The sequence below is a fragment of the Leuresthes tenuis genome, unplaced genomic scaffold (genome assembly GCF_036924035.1).
Source record: "Leuresthes tenuis unplaced genomic scaffold, fLeuTen1.0.hap1 SCAF_3, whole genome shotgun sequence".
Classification (NCBI taxonomy): Eukaryota; Metazoa; Chordata; class Actinopteri; order Atheriniformes; family Atherinopsidae; genus Leuresthes; species Leuresthes tenuis.
The window spans coordinates 23901201-23925468 of NW_027325357.1; the positions used below are offsets into that span (position 1 = coordinate 23901201).

At 42.3% G+C, this 24268-nt stretch overlaps 1 protein-coding gene across 1 annotated transcript in view; it reads left to right on the plus strand.

Moving 5' to 3' along the window:
* The first annotated feature begins 2029 nt into the window (after positions 1–2029).
* slc25a26 (solute carrier family 25 member 26) overlaps positions 2030–24268 on the plus strand; it is a 50165-nt gene continuing 27926 nt past the window's right edge. The window contains exons 1-5 of the mRNA XM_072383193.1: positions 2030–2192; positions 3896–4052; positions 5092–5210; positions 11108–11212; positions 11956–12003. Coding sequence (XP_072239294.1) covers positions 2160–2192; positions 3896–4052; positions 5092–5210; positions 11108–11212; positions 11956–12003 — 462 coding nt within the window. The 5' untranslated portion in view covers positions 2030–2159. The remainder of the gene's footprint in view (positions 2193–3895; positions 4053–5091; positions 5211–11107; positions 11213–11955; positions 12004–24268) is intronic.

Consider the following 24268-nt stretch of genomic DNA (forward strand, 5'->3'; position numbering starts at 1 on the left):
CCAAGGACAAGCTGTGAAAGAGTGACACATTTCTTGTCATAATGAAGCAGACACTGAAAACTTCTCAAAACCAATGCAAATGGTGTAAAAAAATGAATAATCCAGGTATGCCCAAATTTAATGTCCTGTATTGACTGAGCTGGGGTACAAGTAAGTAAGTGAGTAAGTAAGACTTTATTTATATAGCACATTTCATACAAGAGTTGCATTTCAAAGTGCTTTACATGGAAACAAGCATCAGGAGCAATGCATGTAAGAAGAATAAAAGTTTTAGACAGTACATAGTTCAAGATAAGAAAACTTGTGCATAACAAGAAGATACTAATGCATAAAATAAATAGGAGGATAAAACAAAGGTAAAATAGGTAAGAGAAGGACAATAAGATTAATAAAATGCTTTTTTGAAAAGATAGGAAAAGCCTTTTGAAAGGGTCTAGTGCGCCTGCTTCCCTAAAATTAATGGGTAGTGAGTTCCATAATTTTGGGGTGTATGTGACAAAGGCTGCATCCCCAATCTTCTTATGAGTCCTTCTAGTGACCACTAATAGACCTGCATTTGATGATCGCAGTGTTCTAGCTGTTATGTACTTTGGAAGAAAGGTGGCAATGTAACTGGGCCCTAGTCCATATAGAGCTTTGTATGTGAGGAGAAGTATCTTGAAATCAATTCTGAACGTAACAGGCAGCCAGTGTAAAGAAGCTAGGACAGGGCTGATGCGTTCTCTCCTTTTAGTTTAACTTGAAAGTTAAGTTACAACTTAACTCAGCCGTGGGGATGAGCTGTAATGAAAAAATCACCAGACGAATGCACAACCCCGCACATGGCCAGCAGAGTAAGAAATGACCAAACAATATCAGCAAAAGAGAAGCAGCGGCTGTATCTATGGATTACTTTTCAGAGCAAAGTGCTGCATCAAGACGATAAAAGCACGAGAGCCACAGCGAAAGTGAGGCTACTGCCATCCTCAGGCCAGATACACATCGGACAGCAGAAACCGTCCAGAACCAGCTGGGGCTCACGCCCACCGAGATCCCTGTGAGACGCGCTTCAACAAGATGGATGGCGGGCACCGAGCTTCTAACTGGGCGCACTCAGCCCAGACATCATTGGGTCCGGGCAGAATAAAGAGGTGGCGCCCCCTCGCCTGCTCTTCCCTAATAGGAGCCGCTGCCTGGCTGACAGCACCCCATAAATAACCCCGTCCGGCTCGTCGCTGGGAAAGAACGCTCTCACCTGAGCGCACTCACTCTGAGGTGAGATGTGAGACGTGAGACGCAAGAATGCGAGGCCTTAAAGTTATGCAAAATGCAACATGAGTGAGTGAAGGTAGGTCAAAGTAATACATTATTGCCACATTATTATCTTATCTCTTTCTCTACTGGTTTTAGCACCGATAAGGCACGTGTGTTCTGGAGAGCTCAGGTTCAAACCTCAGCTCAGGTGCATTTTCCATCAGTGGAAAGCAGAACCTGCACATGGCAGATGATGTCCTGGACGTGTGAGAATCTGATGATCGCAAGACATCTGATGTTGAGTGAATCTTTCAAAGGGAAACATTTTGACAAAGAACCAAGCAGGTTTTTACCCAAGCCTTTGTTGTATAATGTGTATATATATATATCCTTTTTGGATCTTATATATAATAAACATCTTCAGGATGTTCCTGCCCTGTTATTTCGGAGTGCAGGCAGACTATCTGATGCAATAAATAAATTGTTTTTTTTTTTTGGGTAATTTCCTCAGATTGATTGGAAACCTAAGAAAAAGGCCACAGACTCCATCGTAAATATATTTCCCTCTTTATAGCAGCTCACACTGTGAGATAAAGCACCAGTAAGTCCAGTCTCGGGATCTTATGAGCCATCTAAAGTGCTGCTCCAGATATCATTTTCAGCTTGAGCAGCAGTTACATTCTCGTTCGGATTTTTTTGTTTTCTTTGCTTTGTCCTACTCCTTTTGCAGGGAAAGTATCTGCAAAGTGGCACCTCGAAGCGGGCGGCGACGTGATCCTGTGCGTCATGACGCTATGCGGAAGTAATTCAGCCAAGATGGCTGCGTCCTTCACAGGCATGTTTTGGTTTGAGTGAAGAGACAAACATGCACAGCAAGTGCAAACTGACGGGCTGCACGACTGTCCAGGAAGTCTTGTGAGAGAAGCATGGAGAGACGAGAGTTCGTCGCGTCGCTGGTGGTGAGGTGGACGTTTTGTACGAAATCACACTTGAAACATGGATACATAACCATAATATTATGTCGATTCTATGGCGATTCCTCGTTGTTAATGGGGATCTGGCGTGCAAAATGCACAAGAGCGTCTGCCTTATAGATTTAACTTGGCAAGGAGAGAGGAAATAATTCATATTTCATTAAGTAAGAAAGAATGTGCAGTTTATTGTGTCTGCCTGTTTCATCCAGGTGGCAGGACTTAACGTTCCGACAATAACAGTGGAGGCAGTGTGCTGTAGTGGTGATAAAACAATGTACTCTTTTATATTTACTGTGGTATACATGGAGGGTTTTGTACTTTGTACTAGTAATTTATGTTGCATGCAATATTATGACCTTAGATCCTAACTGAATGTGAGAGGGAAGTAAAAAAGATATTTTAACTAAAAAATGCACAAATTTAATTTTAAAACGTAGTTACTAATTCAACACTGCAAAATGTTTGTTTTTTTTGGCTGCACAATGTTAGCATAAGACTTGAGTAAAAAGTTAAGTTACCATAAAACTTCCCAGCGTGAACATCAGTGAATGGTGTTCATCTCATGTCTGAGATGGCCGCAGGTGTGAGAGTGCGTTATTGTTCAGGTGTTCGTGTCCTCTGACAGACTGTAAAGGGAGATTCTGGAGCAGGGAGGTTGTGTTAAATGCTTATGAGCTGTATGTAGCCAAGGGTCCACTGCCGTTTTCGATTTTGCATTTCGAAGTTGTGAATAAGAAAAGGGGAAAACTGTAAAAAAAATCAGAAAACATTATGCCAATGCAGGAAATAAATAAATGCATTTATTTGAGGTGTTTTTTTGCTTGTTTTGAAGAAGGTTCGATACACATTTGGGGCATGGAAACGGTGATATGATTTGTTGCCTGACCTGGCAAAGGTTAAAATGATGTCACTTGTTGGCTGTTTCCGGGCCCCCGAGCCTGCAAACTCTAAAGTCACATAACTGACCGTCTTTTTCCCAGCAATGGTTAATAATCCCAGAGACCAAAGCAGTTTCTCTTAAAGAGCTCTCCTCGTATTTTCTTTCGTGAATATCCACCGCAGTATTTGTTGTTATTTTTTTCCTTCTGGAAGTAATAACTCTAGTTTCCCGTTTGGATATTATCTTGTTGTACTTTGGTAAAACGTTGCACTCCAGTTTGATCTGTGGTGTAGGTGGTCATGGAAACGCGTCTGATTGACATTTCTTTGTTTTTTCCGGCATTTTAAACGATGACCTCAGATTTACTTCAGCAGAGGAAGGAAGTGTGCTGTCCATTCGGAGAGTCAAAAACTAATCTAAATGAGGGAGCCAAGTTAAAAACCGCTCGGATCAGAGCCCATGAGCAGGGGGAATTTTTCACCATCTAAAACAAATCAAACTCCTCAAATTTCTTGGCATCTTTACACACTCTGGAGTTTCTACTCCGATGTTGCAACACGGTGTTGCAAAATATATATTTTTTTAAGGATTGTGCAGGCCCTGCACCCATCACCACAATCAGATTTTAAAAGTTAGCAACTAACTGGTGAAATTACAGAAGCATTTGGACTCTGAGGACTCTTATTTCCTTTAACTTTTGGGTATCTGAACAGAACTTATTGACTCTGCTCAGTCTCAGGTTTGACTTGTGCCACAGGTGTTATCGGGTGATTATTTCAGCCTTTTGTCTCACAATGTGGCTTTGCAGGCAGGTGGCTGTGCGGGGATGTGTGTGGATCTGACCCTGTTCCCCCTGGACACCATTAAGACCAGACTGCAGAGCCAGCAGGGCTTCTACAAGGCTGGGGCTTTCAGGGGCATCTACGCTGGGGTCCCATCTGCTGCTGTCGGCTCCTTCCCCAACGGTGAAACACTCGCAGTGATTGCTGAATACACTCACGGTGCACTATTAACTGTCATTCGTGACTGTCTGCAGGTCAGATTTGCAGCTGTTGGTGACAGAGTTTGTGCTTCTATAATTGGAAAGTAATTGCACAAATAAAAATAAAAATTAGAATTGCGTATTACCAATATTGCCAGTGAATATTCAGACAATAAACCCGGCCTTTTGGAACAATGTGCTCCGGACAATGGTAGACATGTTTGGTGCACACCCAACGGCATCTTTTAAAGAAAAGAACCTCTTACCAGTGGTGAAGCATAGTGATGGAAATGTCATGATTTGGAATCGCGTCAGTGCCTCATGGACTGGCCTCAGTGACTCGCAGTCATTGATTCAACAGTAAAGTCTGCATCATATCAGAATGCTTCAAATTCATGTACACTGGGGATTGATACTTTTTGTTTGACCGAAATAGTGACTTAAAGAAATAACCTTTCGATATTTCTAACACAGTGTTTTATAATATTCCAGTAAGAATTGCTGTAACTTTAAGACACATTTGTTTAAATGTCTTTCGAAAGTATTTTCCTTCTGTTTGCAAATGGTAAATAGAAGAATATGCACAAATCATCTTGTATCCAGGGAGCTGTGGAGTGCAGTGGCATTCTGATGATCAATTGTTCCATTCAGCCATCAGCTGTATAATTCTATCGACTATTTAATGAGTCAGTGTGACTAAGCCCGATATCATTCCATTAGTTTATCAGCACGAGACTTACAAAAAAGAAACATTAGAGTCATATGTTGTTGGTAGAGTCATTTTTGCAGGCTAAATTATTTAAACTAATGAGACAATGAAAGAATTGTATCCTTCCCACGTGAGACACACTTAATTTTCTGAGCTTTTAAACATATTGTAAATTCAGGAACACACACACACACACACACACACACACACACACACCTCAGTTTCTCTCCTGTCAGCGGTTGTGAGGGATATTAATTGCTCTATGCTGGTTGACTAATGGGCCTTAAATGGCTGTGGTTCTGCTTGGTTTCAGCCGCTGCTTTCTTTGTCACCTATGAGTGCACAAAGTCCCTTCTCGGCGCTGGTGGAGCACTTGCAGCACCTCACGTGGCACCTGCCACTCACATGCTGGCCGCCTCCCTGGGAGAAGTAGTAAGTCTTCTTATCCCTCCTCCCCCTATCCTTTGTCCTCTCTCATGTGGACCGCTGTTTCACTCCGTCAGTGCACTTTTTAAGTTGTTTTTATTTATATTGGCCTTACTTGTTCCCAGAACTCCCATCTTTAGAGGGACAGCTGTTGTATGCACTTGTTATTGCTCCTCCATCTTCCTGCCCTTGCTGTTTCTTTCCCACCACTGTATATCCCAAATGAACATCACTGGCATGTGCGTTAATGCTGTTGCCTTTTGAATTTCACAGACCGCTATTCAAGGGGGCAGTAGGGGACGAGGAGGGGGGTGGTGGTTTTTGGCTGTAGGCCTCAAGGGTCCAGCTGGGTGAGTTAAGGGAGCTTCCTCATGACTGTTCCAGTATTTTCTCCACCAGCTGGGTAAATAAGATCTCATTACTGCCTATTGACTCATCTACTTTCCCAGCACAGACTCTGCCAATTTAGTCTGGGGAATTCAGGCTGAAACCAATGAGGAGCAGTGCAATTTCCTCAGCCATCCTCTCCCAGTCACTTGAAGTGAACCGCAGGGTTTGAGCCTTATGGAGGCCACTGGTATTCACTTAGGCATGAAGGGGGGTATGGAGATCAGGGCTAGAACCCAGGCTGTCTGCAAAATACTAGATCTTCAGTATTCATGGCTTTTCGATGAAAGTAGTTTAGATATGTTTAGCATGTTTATGAAATGGCATCATTCCAAATGGGAGGATGTTTACTGTATTTGAGTTTATCTGTCTTTGAGCCTCGCAGTGTTCAGAGCAGGACAACGTGTTGCTCTCAGATTAGCATCATTTCAGCTGTGAGTGGCATGTTGTTCCCACCCTATTGCTGTCAGTCATTTATTGCGGCAGTCTTATGATTAATAATTGGTGAGTTTTAATCAGCTTTTGTCCGCAGCATAGGCCAGCAGAATGTGAAAGGTGAGGCGAAGGTTACGACTGCTTTTAACCCCGTTCTGGATTTGAGTACATCAAAGGCATAAATCCGAAGAGTTTGGCTGAGCAGAGCAGGGGCGGTATCCCACTGCATCCTGGCAACTGAATTCGTCTTGTTCAAAGAGTCTAATCTTCGGGCTTAGCCGCGAAGGGCTTACCCTACTGCTGCCCCGAGTCTTATGAAAGGCCCAAACACCTGTGGTATGATGCAATAGCTGCCAGTCGTGATTCTGTCTCTCCTCAGTCATCGCTAACGATTTTTAATTAAAAGGTATTTTGCTGAAGGTCTAACGGAAGATGCAGCAGCTAGACCTGCAGTAGATAGCTTTTGTTTTATGCTTTTACAGTTTACAGTGAAAATGAATCTAATCCATTTAATTACTGATCTGTCGGTTAAGCCTTTGATGAATTTCGGCTCATCCAATGCAAATATTTGCTCCTTATATTTCATCTGTGTCTATAGATGTCTATGTACTTTGTATTCCTCATGCTGTGTAGACCTATGTGTGCATGAGAATGGCGTCTCTTAATTATGCCTCTGTGATATGTTTATATAATCTACCTGCTTATTTTAATTAAAGGTACATGATTGTGAGGGTCCAGACCTGTCCGTATAAAGTTTTACAGCCGGTGTTGTATTTTGGAATGAAAACTGGTCTCGTGATTTGTGGACCGGCATCGCAGGACTGACTCAAGGCACAGATCTTCATAAAAATACAAGAACATTTCTGCAGCATTTGAAATGCCCAAAAGTGCCGTATGTGTTTTTCGTTTTGGGACATGAGCTCAAATTTTGACGAGAAAGCAATTCAATTAGAGCAATAAAGCGCAAATTTCTCATCTTTTCACTGTAGTTATTTTCTAAGACACCCAAAATCCTACAGCAATGTGTTACGTAGACATATATTGAGTTATTGCAGCTGAAGCAGACTTCCCTGTTTTAATTTATGCTCTGTGGCAAGCACTGTCAGGATAGAGCGATGCACTTCACTTCACTTCATTTGTCTAATCCGAACCTTAAACCCAAGTGGAAATGCAACATACCCGGGGTCGGAATAATCTTATAGCTCATTGGAAAAAAAAAGCATTGAAGTTCTGGATGTTCTTGGTCATAATGCACATTACGTTATTAAAAGATGAAAGCCCCTAGTCAGACGGATAACCAAAAAGCCAGAGGTCACCATGACTGACATCCCTTGTTTGAGCTCCCCGCCCTGCACCGTCATCAACCCACGATGCTTTTCCCAGGGGTCCATTTTGTTGCATTTCACCAAAAGTTTCCACTCCATGACATCCGCAGCAGAGGCTTTATGAGATTTATTTTGTTCATAATTTGATTCCCAAGCCGCCCTCTGTGGATGATACACTTGACTTGGTGTTAACTTCCTTGGCGTGGGCTGAAATGAAAGTCTGTTCTGGTCATACCAGAGGGAGTTTCAGAGTTTACCCTGCATGAAATCTGAGATAAGAACTAAGAAAGCGGGCTCTCACGTTAGTGTTGGCTGCGGCAGGTTTGATGGTCGACGTTGTTAGTGAGTCATGTTTTACGGTGTGAGCGAGCCCACAGCATTTCTCTTTTGGAAAAGATGATGAGAGGAAAAACTGGTAAGAAGCTCTTTAAATAAAAACACGGCATGTGTGCCATTGATGCCTTAAGATAATCAGGTCCAAGTTTTGTCTTCACGCAGGTGGTTCTCAACTGGCACTTTATTATTATTCACTCAAGGTCTTCGTCAGAATTTTGGATCGTATGTGGACAAAAGACGCAGATGGATGCAAAAGCAGAAATTCTGAAAATCCAGAGCTGTTGGATCCTATGCTTAAAATGCCCTGACTAATCCCATTTCAGTTACTTAAAGCATGACCTCACTTGTAAACAAAGGCAGGACAGACAGGACAGCAAAGAGGACGGTTGGAAGCTCAGGAGAGAAATAACTAGAGGCGGTTAAGACACCCTCCTCTTCCAGAAGTGTCCTGATGCCTGTGCGACTGCAGATGTGGGACGCTCCTATAAAGAATGTGTAAGCTGATGGCGTCTGTCAGGCTCTAGCAGGCTGTTATCTAGCCATTAGATCAGATTTATCTTCATTCCCATTCGCTCGACGTCTGCCCTGAAAGCTCATTTGTCAAGGCCAGGCAGCAGGTTTTCTCGCATCTATACCCCCCCCCCCCCCCCCTCCCGCCTTCACCACCACATGTCTGCAGGAGGATGTTCAACAAAATATAGTGTGACGTGACATGATGGGGGACAGTCAGAAGGTGGGAGCACAAGGGGGGAGTTTTTTGGGGGGAGAAACTGGCAACCACTTAAGTTGGCATTGAGAAATAATCCATGGAGCGCCTTTGAGCAGCTCCACGCTCTGTGATTTATTGGCTGTTGTTTCAGAGTTGGAGACTTGCAGTGTCCTCATCCCATCCCTTTTTCTTCATGACCTTTTTCCTCCCTCTCTTCCAGCCTCCTTCCTTTGTCGTTTTAGCTGGTCTCAGTGCAGCGATGAATTTCAAAGACGGGAAGTGTAATCGATACCTAGAATAGTTCATCAGAAAAAAATTCAGTAAAAGTTGAATTATTGGTTTTTGAATTGTCACAATTACAAAAAGTTCTTTTCCCCGCTATCCCGGTCCTGACTGACTGTGTGCTGAAGGATGGTGGGATAGAGGGATTTAATGGCTCGGTCTGTAAATTGATTTACTGGCTGTGCTGATAATGTGTGAATTTCTGCTAATTTCCCATTCCTTAATGTGATTTACTGATGACTGAGCGGCAGCTTCTTACCTAGAAGTTCTAGAAATTGAAATCATGCTCTTGTCATTTGGATGAACAACAGCAGGCGGCGGGGAAGTGAAAGACGTCAGTGTCAGGCAGGCAGCTCCTTAATGAAGGTTGCTTGATGAGTCCAAGAGCTTGTAAACAAAGATGAATGGGAGCAGAAATTTAACAGACTGCCAATTTATGATAAGTTTCCAAGCCAGAGGAAAGTGCTGAGATTGGAGGCAAAAGAAAAAAAGGTTCTTTCTTTCTTTCTTTCTTTCTTTCTTTCTTTCTTTCTTTCTTTCTTTCTTTCTTTCTTTCTTTCTTTCTTTCTTTCTTTCTTTCTTTCTTTCTTTCTTTCTTTCTTTCTTTCTTTCTTTCTTTCTTTCTTTCTTTCTTTCTTTCTTTCTTTCTTTCTTTCTTTCTTTCTTTCTTTCTTTCTTTCTTTCTTTCTTTCTTTCTTTCTTTCTTTCTTTCTTTCTTTCTTTCTTTCTTTCTTTCTTTCTTTCTTTCTTTCTTTCTTTCTTTCTTTCTTTCTTTCTTGACTGTTATTAAGGTTTTCTTCATCATCTGCCACACCTCGTTGTGCTTCGACTCAGAATCACGGTCTCCCTCATTTTCCACCATTTGCACATATCTGAGATATTCTATGAGGCTGCACACTGCACTGCACGGGTCTTTTATCAGCAGCGTTCTTCATTCTTGCTTTCCTGCTGCAGTAACAAGCGAGGGCAACTTTTCGTCACAGCTCCCTGAACGAGTACGTCAGTAATTACTTGTCATAGCCACTTTATTTCCGTGTAACTGCCCTATTATGCTCCTTCTTGTACAATTGGTTTGAAGTAAACATGACGAACAATGTATTACACATGGTATCTAGATCAAAGCAGAGGACAAATGAAATCCCAGCCAGTTACTGTATGTAGAGGAAATCATGCAGATGCAGGTTCTGCCACTTGGTGACAGTGTTGCACCGTAGTTAAGTTACACCCCAACTAATGTTCAAGAACTGCATCGAATTCCTCATAAAGACTCATTCAGTAAATTTTTTTTGCGGCTCTTTTGTACAGAGCTTGAGGTTTATCTGTTAACTTTGTATTGAAAGGAGGAAGAAGAGTCACCATCCTGCAGTAAAATGATGCAGTGAAGGTCTACACAAAGTTTGGAAATGGACTAAATCAGTAGTCAGTGGGATTTTTAGAGGTACAATGTTTGCCTGCTCGGGGTTACTTTTTTTTTTTTTGTTTCGACCCGGTCCAAGATTTCACTTTCAGCATTCAGTATGATGTGTCTTTTCTCCTTTTGTGCCCTACATATGCATGCATTCTCGCCTAGAAAGTTTGAGAGAGATGACAAGTGCCCATCTGAAATGATTCCTCTAACAGCTGCTGGGGTATCCTGCTCTCCCTCACTGCCAAAGAGCCTTATGTTGGAGCCCTGATGCTAAATCAGTATGGATAGCTGGATGGAGAAAGAGCAATGGAGGGGAAAAAAAAGATGCATTTCATCTCATTACTCCTTCTCTCTCTTCTTCCCTTCCCGCTTGATGTTGCTGTGGCGAGGGTGGCACCAGCAGACGGGCATCTGTGTGACTCAAGGGAGTCACAGGGGGAGGGCGGCTCACCAACCGCTCTGTAAGATTGCTTGCCGTTTGCTGGTATTTCCACTCCGATGCAGGATAAATGGGAAATCAAGTCGCCAGGTGGTCAGCTGTGCCTGCCTGTCTGCCTTTAGGAGGCATAAATATTCATGTCTATCTGCACTTGCTGTTGGCAGTCCATATTTTTGTTGACATATGGTGGATGGGTTGGAACTTGAGCAGGGAGTGTGGTTACTGAGGTGTGCATGCATGTCTGAATCTATCAGTGTGTTTGACAGAAGCATGTTCTTTGGACACAGATACACAGTCTGCCTGATGACCTTTTTCCCGACATGACAACTGTTGCAGCAGTGTCGTTTCGGCTCTCTGTATCCATTTGTTAATTGGCCAAGTTGCACACTAACTAAAGCAGGCGTTCCCAGCCAGCTCTGTGTAATTGCTCTTCTCAAGCCCTGCCACATTATGGCCACCTGCCATGATGTAAAAGCTTCAAAAGATTTTTTATCATTTACCAGCTGCTAATGCATCTAGATGGTGTCCAGAAACAACTTACCTGCCTCTCTTTTTCTTTTTTTTTTTTTTGTCATTTCACAGGTTGCATGTTTGATCCGGGTACCCACAGAGGTGATCAAACAGAGAACCCAAGCCTCTCCCTCATCCACCACCTACAACATGCTGCTGGCCACACTCAGGGAAGAGGTAGCTGGCAATCAAAGTCTTTCTGAATAATAACAACTTTACTGCTTTTTTTTGTGACCCTTCCATCGTATCAGTGATATGACTGCTGTGCTCATAAGGATTTCCTTAGAAATGGAAGTTGCACTTCATTGAAGTTGGGTTACTTGCCCCCCAACTGAAAGAAGGAACGTAAAAAACCTATTCCAAACCCAGATGTAAAGGCAATGAGTCCCAACACTTTAAATTGGCCTGAATGTTGGATTGTCGGTTTAAGAAAGGTCTTTGATACAACCGTGGCAAATTCTTTTGTTGGATTATTTAAAAAAAAAAGCCTAACTTAGTCAAAAGCTTTTACACATGCACTCATTCAAAATGTACGTAGAAGTGTGTCTGATCTTTTGCCTGGTGCTGTATAAAAGTTGTTATAGATGTATATATTTCATACTGCTCATCCTCTGTACACTGTTCTGAGAGACTCTGCCTCTCTAAGGTTCTCTTTTATACCCAATCGTGTTACTACCCAGGTGCCAGTTAACTAGTTGCAACACGTTCCTCCACTTGTTTCTTTTTTACTAACACTTATTTTTCCAGCCTGTTGTGGCCCCCCGTCCCAAAACTTTTGAGACATGTTTTTTTCATCAAATGCTCATTTTCAACAGTTTGATATGTTTTCTGCATATTTATATTTTCTGCAGTGTCCCAGCTTTTTGTAATTCTGCTGTATGGGATGTTTGTCCCACACGTGTCTGTTCTTCTCTGCTCAGGGTGTTCGAGGCCTGTACAGAGGATATGGCAGTACAGTTTTCAGAGAGGTAGGATTCATTCCGGTGTTTTCATTCTCTTCTCTCTCTCTGTCCGTGACTCCCCCTTGCTATTGATGACAACCAGATATTGCACTTATATGTCGGTCTTGACTGATGACAATTCAAAGATGAATTTATTCAACCATTTCAGCCATTTATTCAACCATTTCAGTGCTGAGATTTTTTGTTATGTTGGATGGCTATTGAGGTTTTCCCACTCATCTGGATGAAGGGTTATTTTAATTTCTATTGGGCTTTATTGAAGTTGTACATATTGATTTACCCCCTCCACACACACACTTTCATCTCAGAAAATCACTTGTTCAAGGTGCTTCTTTTCGAGGTACATCTGAAAAATTAATGCAATTAATTGTGTTATAAATGAAAAACAAAACAAGACCAAATGAGCACTGGGCTGCACTCTCTTGATGCAAGCTCACCTTTGTCTAATGAAAAAGCCGCTCCGACTGCTTTGATTTGTGATTCATGATCCTCAGCTTAATTGCACCTGCAGTGCACGATAATAGGAAATAATTGTTGTGAATGTTACCTGCGTCTGAGATTTCATCCCCCTGCCTGCCAAGTTTCAGTAGAATTGGAGAGGAAAATGATAAAGGGAGACAGACGGGGAGAAAGAAGTATATGAAGGTGACACTTGTCTTTTTTTTTGGGGGGGGGGGGTAATCTAGTCCCCCTCTGCTGTGCTAGCCTGTACTTATTTTCTGCCTCACTAAACTGATGTTATTCACGCAAATTCCATCTGGACAGCCGTGGGAGAAAAAAGGACAACAAGACACTGTGATTTCTCCGAGGGGCTCTGAATAAATGAATACATTTGGAGGCTGGTGCACGGCCTGTGTGCATACTAACACTAGCAGATGAAACGTAACGGTGGCGGCAGGGATTTGGGGTGTGGGAACAGCAAAGGATGCTTCGTGGTGATTGGCTTTGACGTGTGTCAGGAAGGTAATTCATTTTCTCTCGGCCTCCTCCGCTATCCTCCTATCTACCTCCTTTTGGCCAAGAGACCCTGTCAAGATAAGTTTGTTTATGTGGTGCGGCGTGGCGCCTCCCCTCCTTGCTGGCCCTCTAATTGGGGTCCTTTCTGTGCTATATATTCATTAGCCAGCCTTCAGAAGGCATTTCTGATGGGTATGATATCACATTAGATCAGATGTGTAAGAATCCACTTAGATCCTCTTGGAATGTGGAGTAAAAGAGTGGATGTGTGAGTGCTTTGGTGATCCTGTTCTCATTGCAGCAATGTCCTACATCCACATCACTGCACCGGGTTTCCAGTGGCTGTAGCTAATTATACACAGGACGGCCCATTCAGGCCCTAAGTCTTATTTAAAACTTATATCCAGGCTATTGACTAATAGGCATTCAGTTCTTTTCACTTTTGATCCACATTAATCTTCATTGCGGCATACCCTTTCCTTAAAGGAAACAGTCAAGTTCTCCGCTGAGTCGGCATCTTTTGTGTTCCAGCTGAATAGAGCATGAAATCAATGAGATTCAGATTGGGGAGAATAAATTTGCGCTGTGGAAAATTACTTTATTCTCCTCTGGAAAAAAAAACAAGGGCCTCTTAAATTAACATCGGTGAGACTGTTCAGGGCTTTCAGAGAGAACTTTAACCGGGGCCCACGTACAAGTTTCTGTCATCTGTGCGTTAGTTTGTTTTCATTGTGTTAAAATACACAGGGTAATATTCCAAGTCTAATCAAGACTCTGATTATATTTAACATTGTGTGATGTTTGTCACTTTGACAGGATTCCCCGGGCTTCTGCTTCTGAATTGCACCGCCTGTCACCACTAGATGGCATTCCAAGATTAGGGCTGATAGGTTCTCTCCTACCCTCACTCTCTGTACTTTCCTCCTCTCTTTTACTCTCTCTGTTCTTTTTCATCATGGTAGCTACCGATTCAGCTGTATGACATTTATGCACAGCAGTTAGTTAGCTTGCTATTGGCGAGCTCTTCATTTTCCCTGATCTAAAGCGCTGTGAGATGATCAGAAGTTTGATCTGAACTGCTGCAATCCGAGTTGGAGTAATGAGCGTGAGATTGGTTATTAGGTAGTAATTTATTAATGGGCTGGTGTGAAAGCTGTGGAATGACAGGTGTAAGTGAAACTGACAGCATTTGCGGAGGCACCTGGAACAATATCTTCTTGACTATAACATACAGCCATTATGAATATGCAGCATCGCTCTCATAGTGGTGGAATTTCACAAAAGCCCATATAATCCCTTATTGTTTTCCCAAATATTTAAGTTGAGAAATATACAGACGAGGAAGGAAATTGAGCTGGCTAAGACAGAGTAAAGCCTGCTGCTGGTACGTCTTCCCTTTATGGGTATAGATTTCTCAATTGAGTATCTGAGTCAGCGTCAGAGCATCTCCACCCCAACAGCTAGGACCCGGTAACCCGAGGTAGAGGATCTGGCTCATAACAAAACTTCTCTTCAAAGCACCTCCACACCAAACCTCTACTACTTCTTTATCCGTCTCCTCTTTGGTCTGTAGTTGATCCCCTCCCTGCTTGCTGCTTCAAAGCATTTAGCTTGTACACCTGTGTTTTAATTGGTAGCAACTGACTGATAATATTCATCCAGCTACTAAGAAACCTGCTGCTTCGGCTTGTTGTCAAACTTGACTTTCCTTTTTTAAAATTTTTTTTTTGTCTTTTTAAAGCACGCCATGGTCTGAGTTATGCCACGATTAACCGTTAAACAGTTTCAACAGTTTTTTAGAGAAGTGGAACTGTATCTTGCTATGTGTGGCCACAATTGTGAGCCGACTGCTGAGTTGTTGTGCTTTGTAGAGTTATGATTCCATACATCACAGCGAGGGGTTTCTGCTTCCTCTGCTGGGATGCTGAGGTTGAAAACATCTCAACAGGCATGACATAGAGCGGAGGTGACCCCTTTATGCCCCCCCTCTATATTTTCTTTTAGGGGGGGTGGTGTATTTGCTTTTCACCGTCTGTGATACAGGTTCAAAAGAATGAGGTGAGGGGAATCACTCCAATATCCTGTTTCTGTGCGCACTGATCCGCAGAGGCTCGTGTTTATACACCCTCATATGACGAAGACAGAGCAGAGAAAGGGCAGGGGAAGCAAAGATTGTGTATTTTTCTGCACATATGTAAAGGCAGGATTTGTGCGACACGTGTAAAGGAGTCAGGGCTTCCTCCTGCTTTCTTGCGTGGGACCCCTTCAGAGCAGCTGCTCGTAGTCTCTAGACTGCCAGAAGACCATCACCTCCAAATGACTGAAACTCAGCAAAATGCTTAAAGCAGCTGCTTTAGATGACGTGGAAAGTGTCACAAGGCTGCACTGGAAACATAGCGTGAGGAAGATGTCTTTTTAGCTTTTAGGTAAAAATTGAATATGACACCTTGCAGCCAGTTGACCATGTTCCCATATATTGAAATAGTGAGTTTTCTTGTTTAATTTAGAAGCGTTTGAATACATCATTTCCATTTTTATTTGTCTGCATTCATACAGTCTTAGATTAAGAGTTTTGTTAGCCACCACATTGCAGCCAAAGGAAACAGTTGGGCTCAGTTAGTTTAAAAGATAGAAGAACAGTGAGCCCAAGAGAAAAACTGTTGAACCTCAATAGGTTTTGGTCCTCATTAACACAAAAAAACTGGTCATAAAGAGTAAGAATGCCATTTTTTTGTTTGGGTTAGGGATATGAGGTTAGGAGAAGAGTAGGGTCTGTGTTTGGGTTAAGGTGTACACAGTGAATGGGAGCCAACACAATGTCCAACCGTGTACATGTGTGTGTGTGTGTGTGGGTGGGTGTGTGTGTGTGTGTGTGTGTTCTCCTGTGATGTGGGGAAACTATATAGACTCAGTTGCTGTATTTCAGCCCCAGGAACCTTTTACAGGAGCTGGGGTCTTATGGAAGGTCCGTTCTGTGACCTCCTGCATTTCCACGGCTGGAATCAGAGACTAAACACAGATCTGGGGGAGACATTTTTCCCCCGAAAGCAGCTCTGGTATAGAGATAGCACTTTTGAGATTACCCAGAGCCTTCAGGGTGGGCCTTGCGGTGCTAAACCTTTGAGATTTTATGGTCCAGCATTCCACACAATAACCACTTTATTTCCATCTTTCTGTCTGAGTCTTCTCACATTAAATCTCCGCCATAGCTCATAAAGTCTTTTAATTTTAATATGTACCCCAGGAATAGTCATTACTATTTGTAAGCACAAAATTCAGGCCTCGGTCATTTGTTCCTGCCTCAATCAGCTGAGAAGACGCACCTGTAGTGCGGTAGTCGAGCGAGCTCCAGAGTGAATGAGGAAAGAGACTATTGGAACAATAGTGACACATAAGCAGTGAATCTGAGCAGTAAAACGCTAATGTCTGATTGTTTCACAATGGTTACGTTATGCAGCTCAAATACAACACCCACAACCCCGTAGAGATGTGTAACATTTACAGGTTTTGAGTTAATGTCTTTGGGAAATTGAGCAGTCCCTGGTTTCACTGCTCTGTAGGCTGCTGTGACGAGCGCCGCAGCTGTGGCAATCTCGCAAGGAGTGACGATTGACACTATAATTAACTTTATTTGCTAATATTATTTTAACTTGCGTTAGGTCTCAGTGGAAATGCGAAGGACCCAGGGCAGCAAAAATACTTTCAGTCCCCTGAAAAAAAAGGCTGGGTGTTGGTCAAACCTCACTGAACGGCTTCTTGGTGTTGTTAATGGGCTGTCAAGTGTATGACACGGTTAGAAACAACATAATGTGCACATACATACTGTAGAACACAAACAGCAAATATAGATATACTGTCCTTCTGATACAGCAGGAGGACAGTTTAAGAAAATCTTAGATCAGCACACTGGAAAACAAATGTAGTAAATTGTAATTCTGTTACAATAGATTTAGTACACCATGCTCTGCTTTGACAAGTTTCAAAACCAGTTTCTTTTACACCTTTTGTGTTAACTGCGACTGCAAGAGAGACGCAGCATATGTCAGCATGAACTGAGGAAAATTGAAAACAGACGGATGCAAATTTTGTGGCATCTCTGACGATTATCAATACGATAATTATCTGTACCACCAGGTTGTTTTTTTTTTTTTTTTTTTTTTTTTTTTACACATCTGACCCAAAAGAATGAGAGAAAACTATTCTGAGCGCTTAAGCTGAGATGAAGCCCCCGCTGTCCACATTTCCACCCGCTCCCACCCACCGTGATTTTGTTTAACACAGTTTGATATGAATATTTATGGAAAAAATGACATGTTATGAGAAAACTGTAACCCCATGAGGACTGAGAGTGCAGTGTAAATCCTCACAAGCATCACTTTTGGTGTTGAACAAATTTCAGTGTGTGAAAAAATGTATTTATTTTTATTTTCAGCTGCAACGGCACACTTGGCACAGTATACAAATCGTTATGGTGACATGACGTGTTGTGAGAAAACTGGTAAATTATGAGAACTTCAGCGATATTTCCCTTGACTTACTGTCCAATCTCACGTGATATCAGGTTCATACTGTGGCTATTGCTATTGCTTTAACAGATTGATAAAGCCTTAATGTTTTGTATCTCATGTCTAAAAATGGCTTATGTTTTAAGATTTAAAAAAAACAAGGCTTAGGATAAATGCGAGAGAAAATGGTGAGAACTAAGGAAAAGGAGCACAGATAGCTGTTTTTATTTTCCCTTTAAGCTGGTATTACCCAAAATGTTGGTGTGAAAGATGATTTCACACAGGCTTTGTGGTTGTTGTGGTTGTTTGAATAGATGGAAATCTGACGGTAATTGGTCCAACGCTCAGGAAAAAACGGCAAATGAGAGAAAAAAGGGAATCAATCGGAGCCTTCTGGTTGAAATACTTCAAAGTCAAAATTACAAATGACAATATGTGACTGTGACAGGAGTTCTAAAACAGATAAATTCAGCCCGAGAGATGGATGTTTGTATCTCTGTTGTGGGTTTAAAAAAATTCTCTCCCCACTGTCTACTTGCTTGAATTATGGATTTTTCTTTGTAAATGCTGCCCCTGTTTGAGTTGTACGCAGGTCGAGCCGATCCTTGTTAGAAGAGTGATGACCCTCTTAAGCTACCTCTTCATCACTGGATGATTCCGATCACTTTATCACAGACGTCACTCTGGGGATTAATGGTTATACTCCTGCCGCCTCTGTGCACGATAGATGGATGGGATTCTGCTTGCAGTGACTGTCCGCGCCTGTCATTCACATCAGTGGAGCTTGTGTGAATGCAATCCTATCTTGACATCTTTCTTCTTTTGTGCCTCATCGTATGTCCAGGTTGGCATTAATCTTGTGTATTGCTGTCCTCTCGTACATAAACTGCACTTTGAGGTGCACCTTTAGCAACGGGACGCCCTATGCAGATATGACTAAACTTTGGTAACCTTCCTTAGATCAACATGATCCATTGATGAGTTCTGCAGTTGGAGGGGCTTAAGGAGTTAGCTGCCGTGCTGTCAGCCCCCTACATGTGTTTTTTGCTCAATGTGGTCCTGGCTGGGGGTCAGTTAAAAGTATTCTGTGCTTCTCTGTTATGTTTGGTGCACTGGAAGCCAGTGCCACTGAGACCAATGGATCACAAACTTATGTTTGTCCCAGTTGAACACTTCAGTACATTCAAAAATCCATCATTGTGGCCATAATTCAGGGATTCTCTGTGCAATTCTACCTTTTTTGGAGACTTATTACCAATATGAACTGCCAGACATTTTTCCTGGAAAAAGACATGGCTGTTTTTGACAGTTTTAGTTGTTTTTTTATGCCTCTCTTTTCTACTAAATGTTTTTGTGTGCAAGTGGTATCGACCCAACAACAGTGTCTCTGTCACTGTTTCCTTTCCACAACTTTATGCTTGTTTGTTTCAATCGGAGCAGAAAAATTGTGGTACCCCACATCTGTATCTAATAACTAATATGTATCTAATAACAGACAGCCCCCGCCTGTCAAAGGACCGAAGTCAGTGTGTCCGTAGGATTAGGGTCGTGAATGGTTGACAAATGGACCAGTATATTTTTGACGGGATGTGGATTAGAAACGTGTCAATAATATGCTTCTGTGTGTAATTTATCAGTGTAGAAGACTGAAAGGGATGCATTTATTACCCAAACAGCCGGAACCGGCTGGTTAAGCTGGTATAAAAGTGACATGATACCATATTACATAGCTGCGTAATTGCTGTAATACCCATCTCATTCAATGTTATTAAGTCACTGTATGAGAAATAAGTTAAAACTTCAATCAGGTCCAAGAAATGGCAGCAACATGTTATTTCCATTTTATCCTGAAGTGAAAGCAGAGTAAAAGTGGAGGGAGTGGAAGGAGGATAAATCTTTGCTGCCAAAAGCCCTAAGACATAAGGAAGCACCCAATAATAAGAGGTTAACCTCACTCTCTTTTACAGCACTATTTCTCTGTCAAGACAACTAATAATGTGCCTCTTTCTTCCTCTCCTTTTCTTCTCTTCCTTTCCAAAACCAGTCATCTCTCATGTCTGTGGATTCACAGTAACGCTCAGTTCAAAATGTAAACCATTACCCCTTGTCATGTACTCGGTCGTGGACATTTTTCAGTCACGTTGCTAACAGCCTTTTGGTTGCACAAGTCCCTCTTTATGTGACAGTTGGATGAGGCTCTCCAGAAGCAGCACCTGCTCCACCCAGCCAGCCATATGCGTCCTCTGCTTCTCCGTCCACAACCATCACCTCGCTAGGATCGTTACGACCCCACAGCATCTGGAGCAAACCACCGGAATGTCAAAGGTCGCGCTGTGATGTCACTGCTTAATGTTCAATGGGAAAAAATATATATAAAGTGCCCCCCACACGACAAGTATTTACCTCACTCAACCCTAGCAGAGGTGAAGAGTTCAAACCAATTCATAATTCAACACTCATCTGCTTTGACAGTAAGCTGAAGCCATTCTTTGTGTGCAGCAAGTGGCTGCTTTATTAAAAATGTTGTTGGGCAGTAATTTCATGGCGGTTTTCTTTTTTTTGGCTTTGTATTTTGCATTTCCAGAAGTGGTTAAAAGTTTTGCTCTCACCAACATGAGAACGTGGTGTCTTTTGTTAAGAGTTTTGATAGATCAGTCTGGTCCATATATGGTCTTGTTTGACAGAGTCGTCTGTTCCTGTGGGTGTTTTTAAAGTGCTGCATCACTGCCAGTATACACTTATGTTCGCAATGGAGATTCTCTTATTTCCAGCTGTGCTGCTGCTTTGCTTATCTGGTTACCAGCTGATAAGATATACTTGTGTGTGTGTGTGTGTGTGTGAGAGAGGTAGTGAGAAAGAAAAGCTCAATAGCAATTTTATCGGCCTTCAGGCTGTGATTGGTTCACTGCAGAGACCGTAGTCTCAGTTGTATTGCTATTGCCACTTCTTCCCAAGAATGAGGTGTTTGTGTATCTGTTCTGTAACGCTACCCTGTGTTGTTTTCTGAAAGGATCCGTGCGTCATGCCAGAGATGTAGAAGCCAATTTTTCATCAGAGAGAACACCGTCTCACACGGCAGACTGGTGTCATTTTTTTTATTATGGAAAAAGGGATTTTTAAGGACGTTGAAACCTAATGCAAAGTATTGCCATGAGGTTTGTACGTATAAACTAACGACAAAATGTTTCTCTGGTAAGAAATCACAAAGTGTCCTTCTCAGTACCCTCATCCACCCCTCCTGTATTGTGCCTCGGCCCTCAGTACCAGCATGTTTTCTCTGTCCATTCTCCCATGTCACACTCCCAGCTTCAGACAGATCAGGCAGCTATACATCTCTCTTCCTGTCAACAGCTAATTGGTTGACCCTCAGGGCATCCTGTATCACAACACATCACCATTCACTGGCTAATATGCCCTCTGCCATTGAAGTCATATATCAGTGGCTAAGGCCACTCAAACTGTCCTTGTTTCAGCCCATTGAAAGTACGAGCATTTAATTGCCTTCATACAACAAATCCTTTCTATATTTTACAGAGCATATTTTCTCAGTGTTCATATAACAACTGTAAGGATGTTGACAAGCACCCGTGCCATTTGTTTATCTGCATTAGCATTCATTAGCCATGTTTACATGCCTGTAGCTACTGTGGCCCTATAAACACAAATGTCACTGACTGAGTGATGAAGCCGCATCACTGCTGAGCCATTGTTGGCGTTTTCCCACTGGCTGCGGCTCCCTCTCTTTTCATTCATTTTTTTTTTTAGCTTGAAACTTCTTTCTCAATTGGTTCCGTTATATAGCACTTTAAGCTGTCATTGCTGTGGGCATTCTTGTGCAGCAGCTCTTTTGCTTGTACTTTAAAGGTGGAAATGCAAGCAATCTGGGTGTACCTTTAGTGAAACTACATCTGGTACAGGCAGAAGGCAGTTTTTCACTCCCTTCAATCTGAGCTTTATTTGAACGTTTCAGCTCAGCTTCAAAGTGCTCAGAGCAGGGATGATTTAGTAAGTTATTGGCAGCACCCAAGCGCTGTCTTGCCTTTTTTTTTTTTTTCCACAGGCACTTGTTCTATCAGTGCTATTGCCGCACATTCTTCCCATACATCTGCGCTGTTAGGTACCTTCTCTTTTTGCAGGCAAATGGTTGTCTCTGATTCATATGAGCAAATGCCATGATGGAGTATTTTCCTTGTTCAAGCCATTAAGGCCCAGATTAGATTTAGTCAAACTGACAAATTAGCGTTTGGTCGCAAATCGTAAACAGCGCAGATGGGAGTGACTTATCTACCAGCCAGCCATCACTACGGTCCCCGGGGTATTTTAAACAATTATTAATTCATAAAATGAAAAGATAGCCAGTCTTATTGTCTGAGTATTTCTGGAGATGACACAACTCTGAGTTGTACCGGAAGTCTGAGGTGTACAGAGTGAAGAGAAATGCTGAGAGTACAGTCCCCTGCGGTGCTCCTGTGCTGCTGACCACCCTGCAGTCTTACAAAACTGTATTCTCAAGTTATTGGATTTCAAGTTATCTAAGATTTTGTCTGGCCATGTAAGAATAATGTGGCTTGGCAGTCGCTGTGATAATGTCTTCTTCTAACATTACAAAGATTTACACAAATATTTGCACGACTATCACGACCATCTCAGGCAAAAAAATGTAAGATTCCTTTTTTTTTGGGAGATAAATGATGGTGCAGACAGCAGTGAAATGCATGGTTAAAAGATTAGAATGCACTCTGCATCAATCACACTGTTCTCTTTGAATTTTTACTCTGAAAGGGAAACCAATAAATGCAAATGCAACAGGGCTCTGCAGGGGTCACACCTTTCAGGCGCTAACTTGCGTCTGCGCCTCGTTAGTAAATATCAATTTTTAACACTAAAACGGGTTTGCATCGTGTGAGTTTTAGGGAGAAGGAAGGAAGGGAGGTGAATGGCTCCAGTGCATGTGATGCTTACAACCATTGGACTCCAGCTGGAGACGAAGCAACTTCAACTGCTTCTTAGCTTCCTTGTTGTCATACATTCATTCTTTCCTATTGATTTCACTTGCTCTACATGTCTTCCAACTATTTGGTTAAATTTGGTCATCGCAGTTTCCTGTTTAGGTTTAGGCAATAAAACAACTGGAGAAATCAAAACTACTGGTTAAAGTAACGGTGAGATCTCTCAAAATGCTCAATATTTCGTAACAATATGACATTTTGGTTGCCTAGGTTATTCGTCAAGAGGAGTATTCACAATATGAATCAGTAGCACAGCAGGTACCAAATAAAGGGCAAGATTCTAAACTTATGCAGCTGTAAAATGATCACAGTAACAGTAAGATTCACTGTTCAGCCTTTTCTCAGCCTGGGGTTTTTAATTCTTATGTAGTTCTTTACTTCTTCTCTACTTTGATAAAAAGAAATACGCCTTATTTTATTATATTTTCATATTGTTACATCCAAAGTGCTTTTATTTCATCTCAGATGTTTCAATTTAATTTATTTGATCTCCCTAAGAATGTTCTTTTTGCACAGTGGAAATATATACACAAGGAAAAACACCAGTATGAGAAGATGATAAAAATTAGTAAATAAAAAAAAGAAAAGCCTTAAAAAAAACTACAACTACAAACTATTCGTGCAGATGTGCATTGTTATGACCTGGATGGTATGACGGTGTGTTATTGCTCAGTGTTCATCAGAATGACAGCCTGGGGGAAGAAACTGTCTCAATCGTGTCTTTAAACTTTTGGCGTTGCATATGAATGATCCCTGCTCCACCACAGTGCTGATTCAGCAGACTTCACATCAAGTCCTTGGAGTGAAAAAGTAGCATCGGGCCTCTAATAAGAAAGTTAGCGTGTTTCCACTTTGTGTTTTTGCTTGTTTTGCTGTATCACATATTTAATTTGAAACAACAAGCTGCACAAAGCTGCATACAGGTGGGAGGAAGAAAAAAATGTTCAGCACAGCATAAATATTATTCCGAGGTTCTGGGAAGCGTATCTCATGTCAGTGGAATTGCTCTCTTGGACCGCTGCCAGCACACTGCATCCCCCCCCCACCACCACCACTCCAACTTTGAACAAGTCTTAATTTGTCAAGAATATTACTGCACTGTGCTGAGATTTGGCGGGCTGTGTCGGCTTTGGGGAACTCGGGCCAGCTGCTATGTGATTGGCTCAGGGGAGCTGTGCCGGCGCTCGAACCTCTCCCTAGTTTGGCTTGTTTAAACATACACACACACTCCACACTGCCCTTGGCATTCAAAACTGTCAGGTGGAATTCTTCAGCAAGTGCAGTCACACTCACACTAGTTTGTACAGCACAGAGGAGCTCGAAAGGCTGAACACTCGGCGTTACTGCCGCAGGATGCTCGCAGCTGCGCGGCCTCTCATACTCACTTATCTGTAACAAATGTAGGTTTTGTGGAACTCAGCTGCGCATAAGGGGTGTTATGCTTTATCCATATTGTAGGTTTAGGTCGGATAGGCATGTGATTTGTGTGAAGTGCGCCTCTGGGGATTATAAAGACAGGTGCGTGTGTTTGTGTGTGTGCGCGTTTCAACTGAGATAGCATGTGGGGATCTGTTTTCTGTAATCGGGAAAGCAGGTCTTAGCTTCCACGAACCAGCACTGCGCAACCACCAAGAGAGATGTAATCCAACCTTCTCCCTCTGTCCTCCCCCCAGCACCCTCAGTTCAGTTTCCCTCCTCCCTTCTGCAGGCCGTGCTGATGAAGTCAAACACAGGCCCAGAGCGCCGGATCAGACTCCCTCTATCGATTGACTTTTTTATGTGTTTGTTTATTTATTTAAA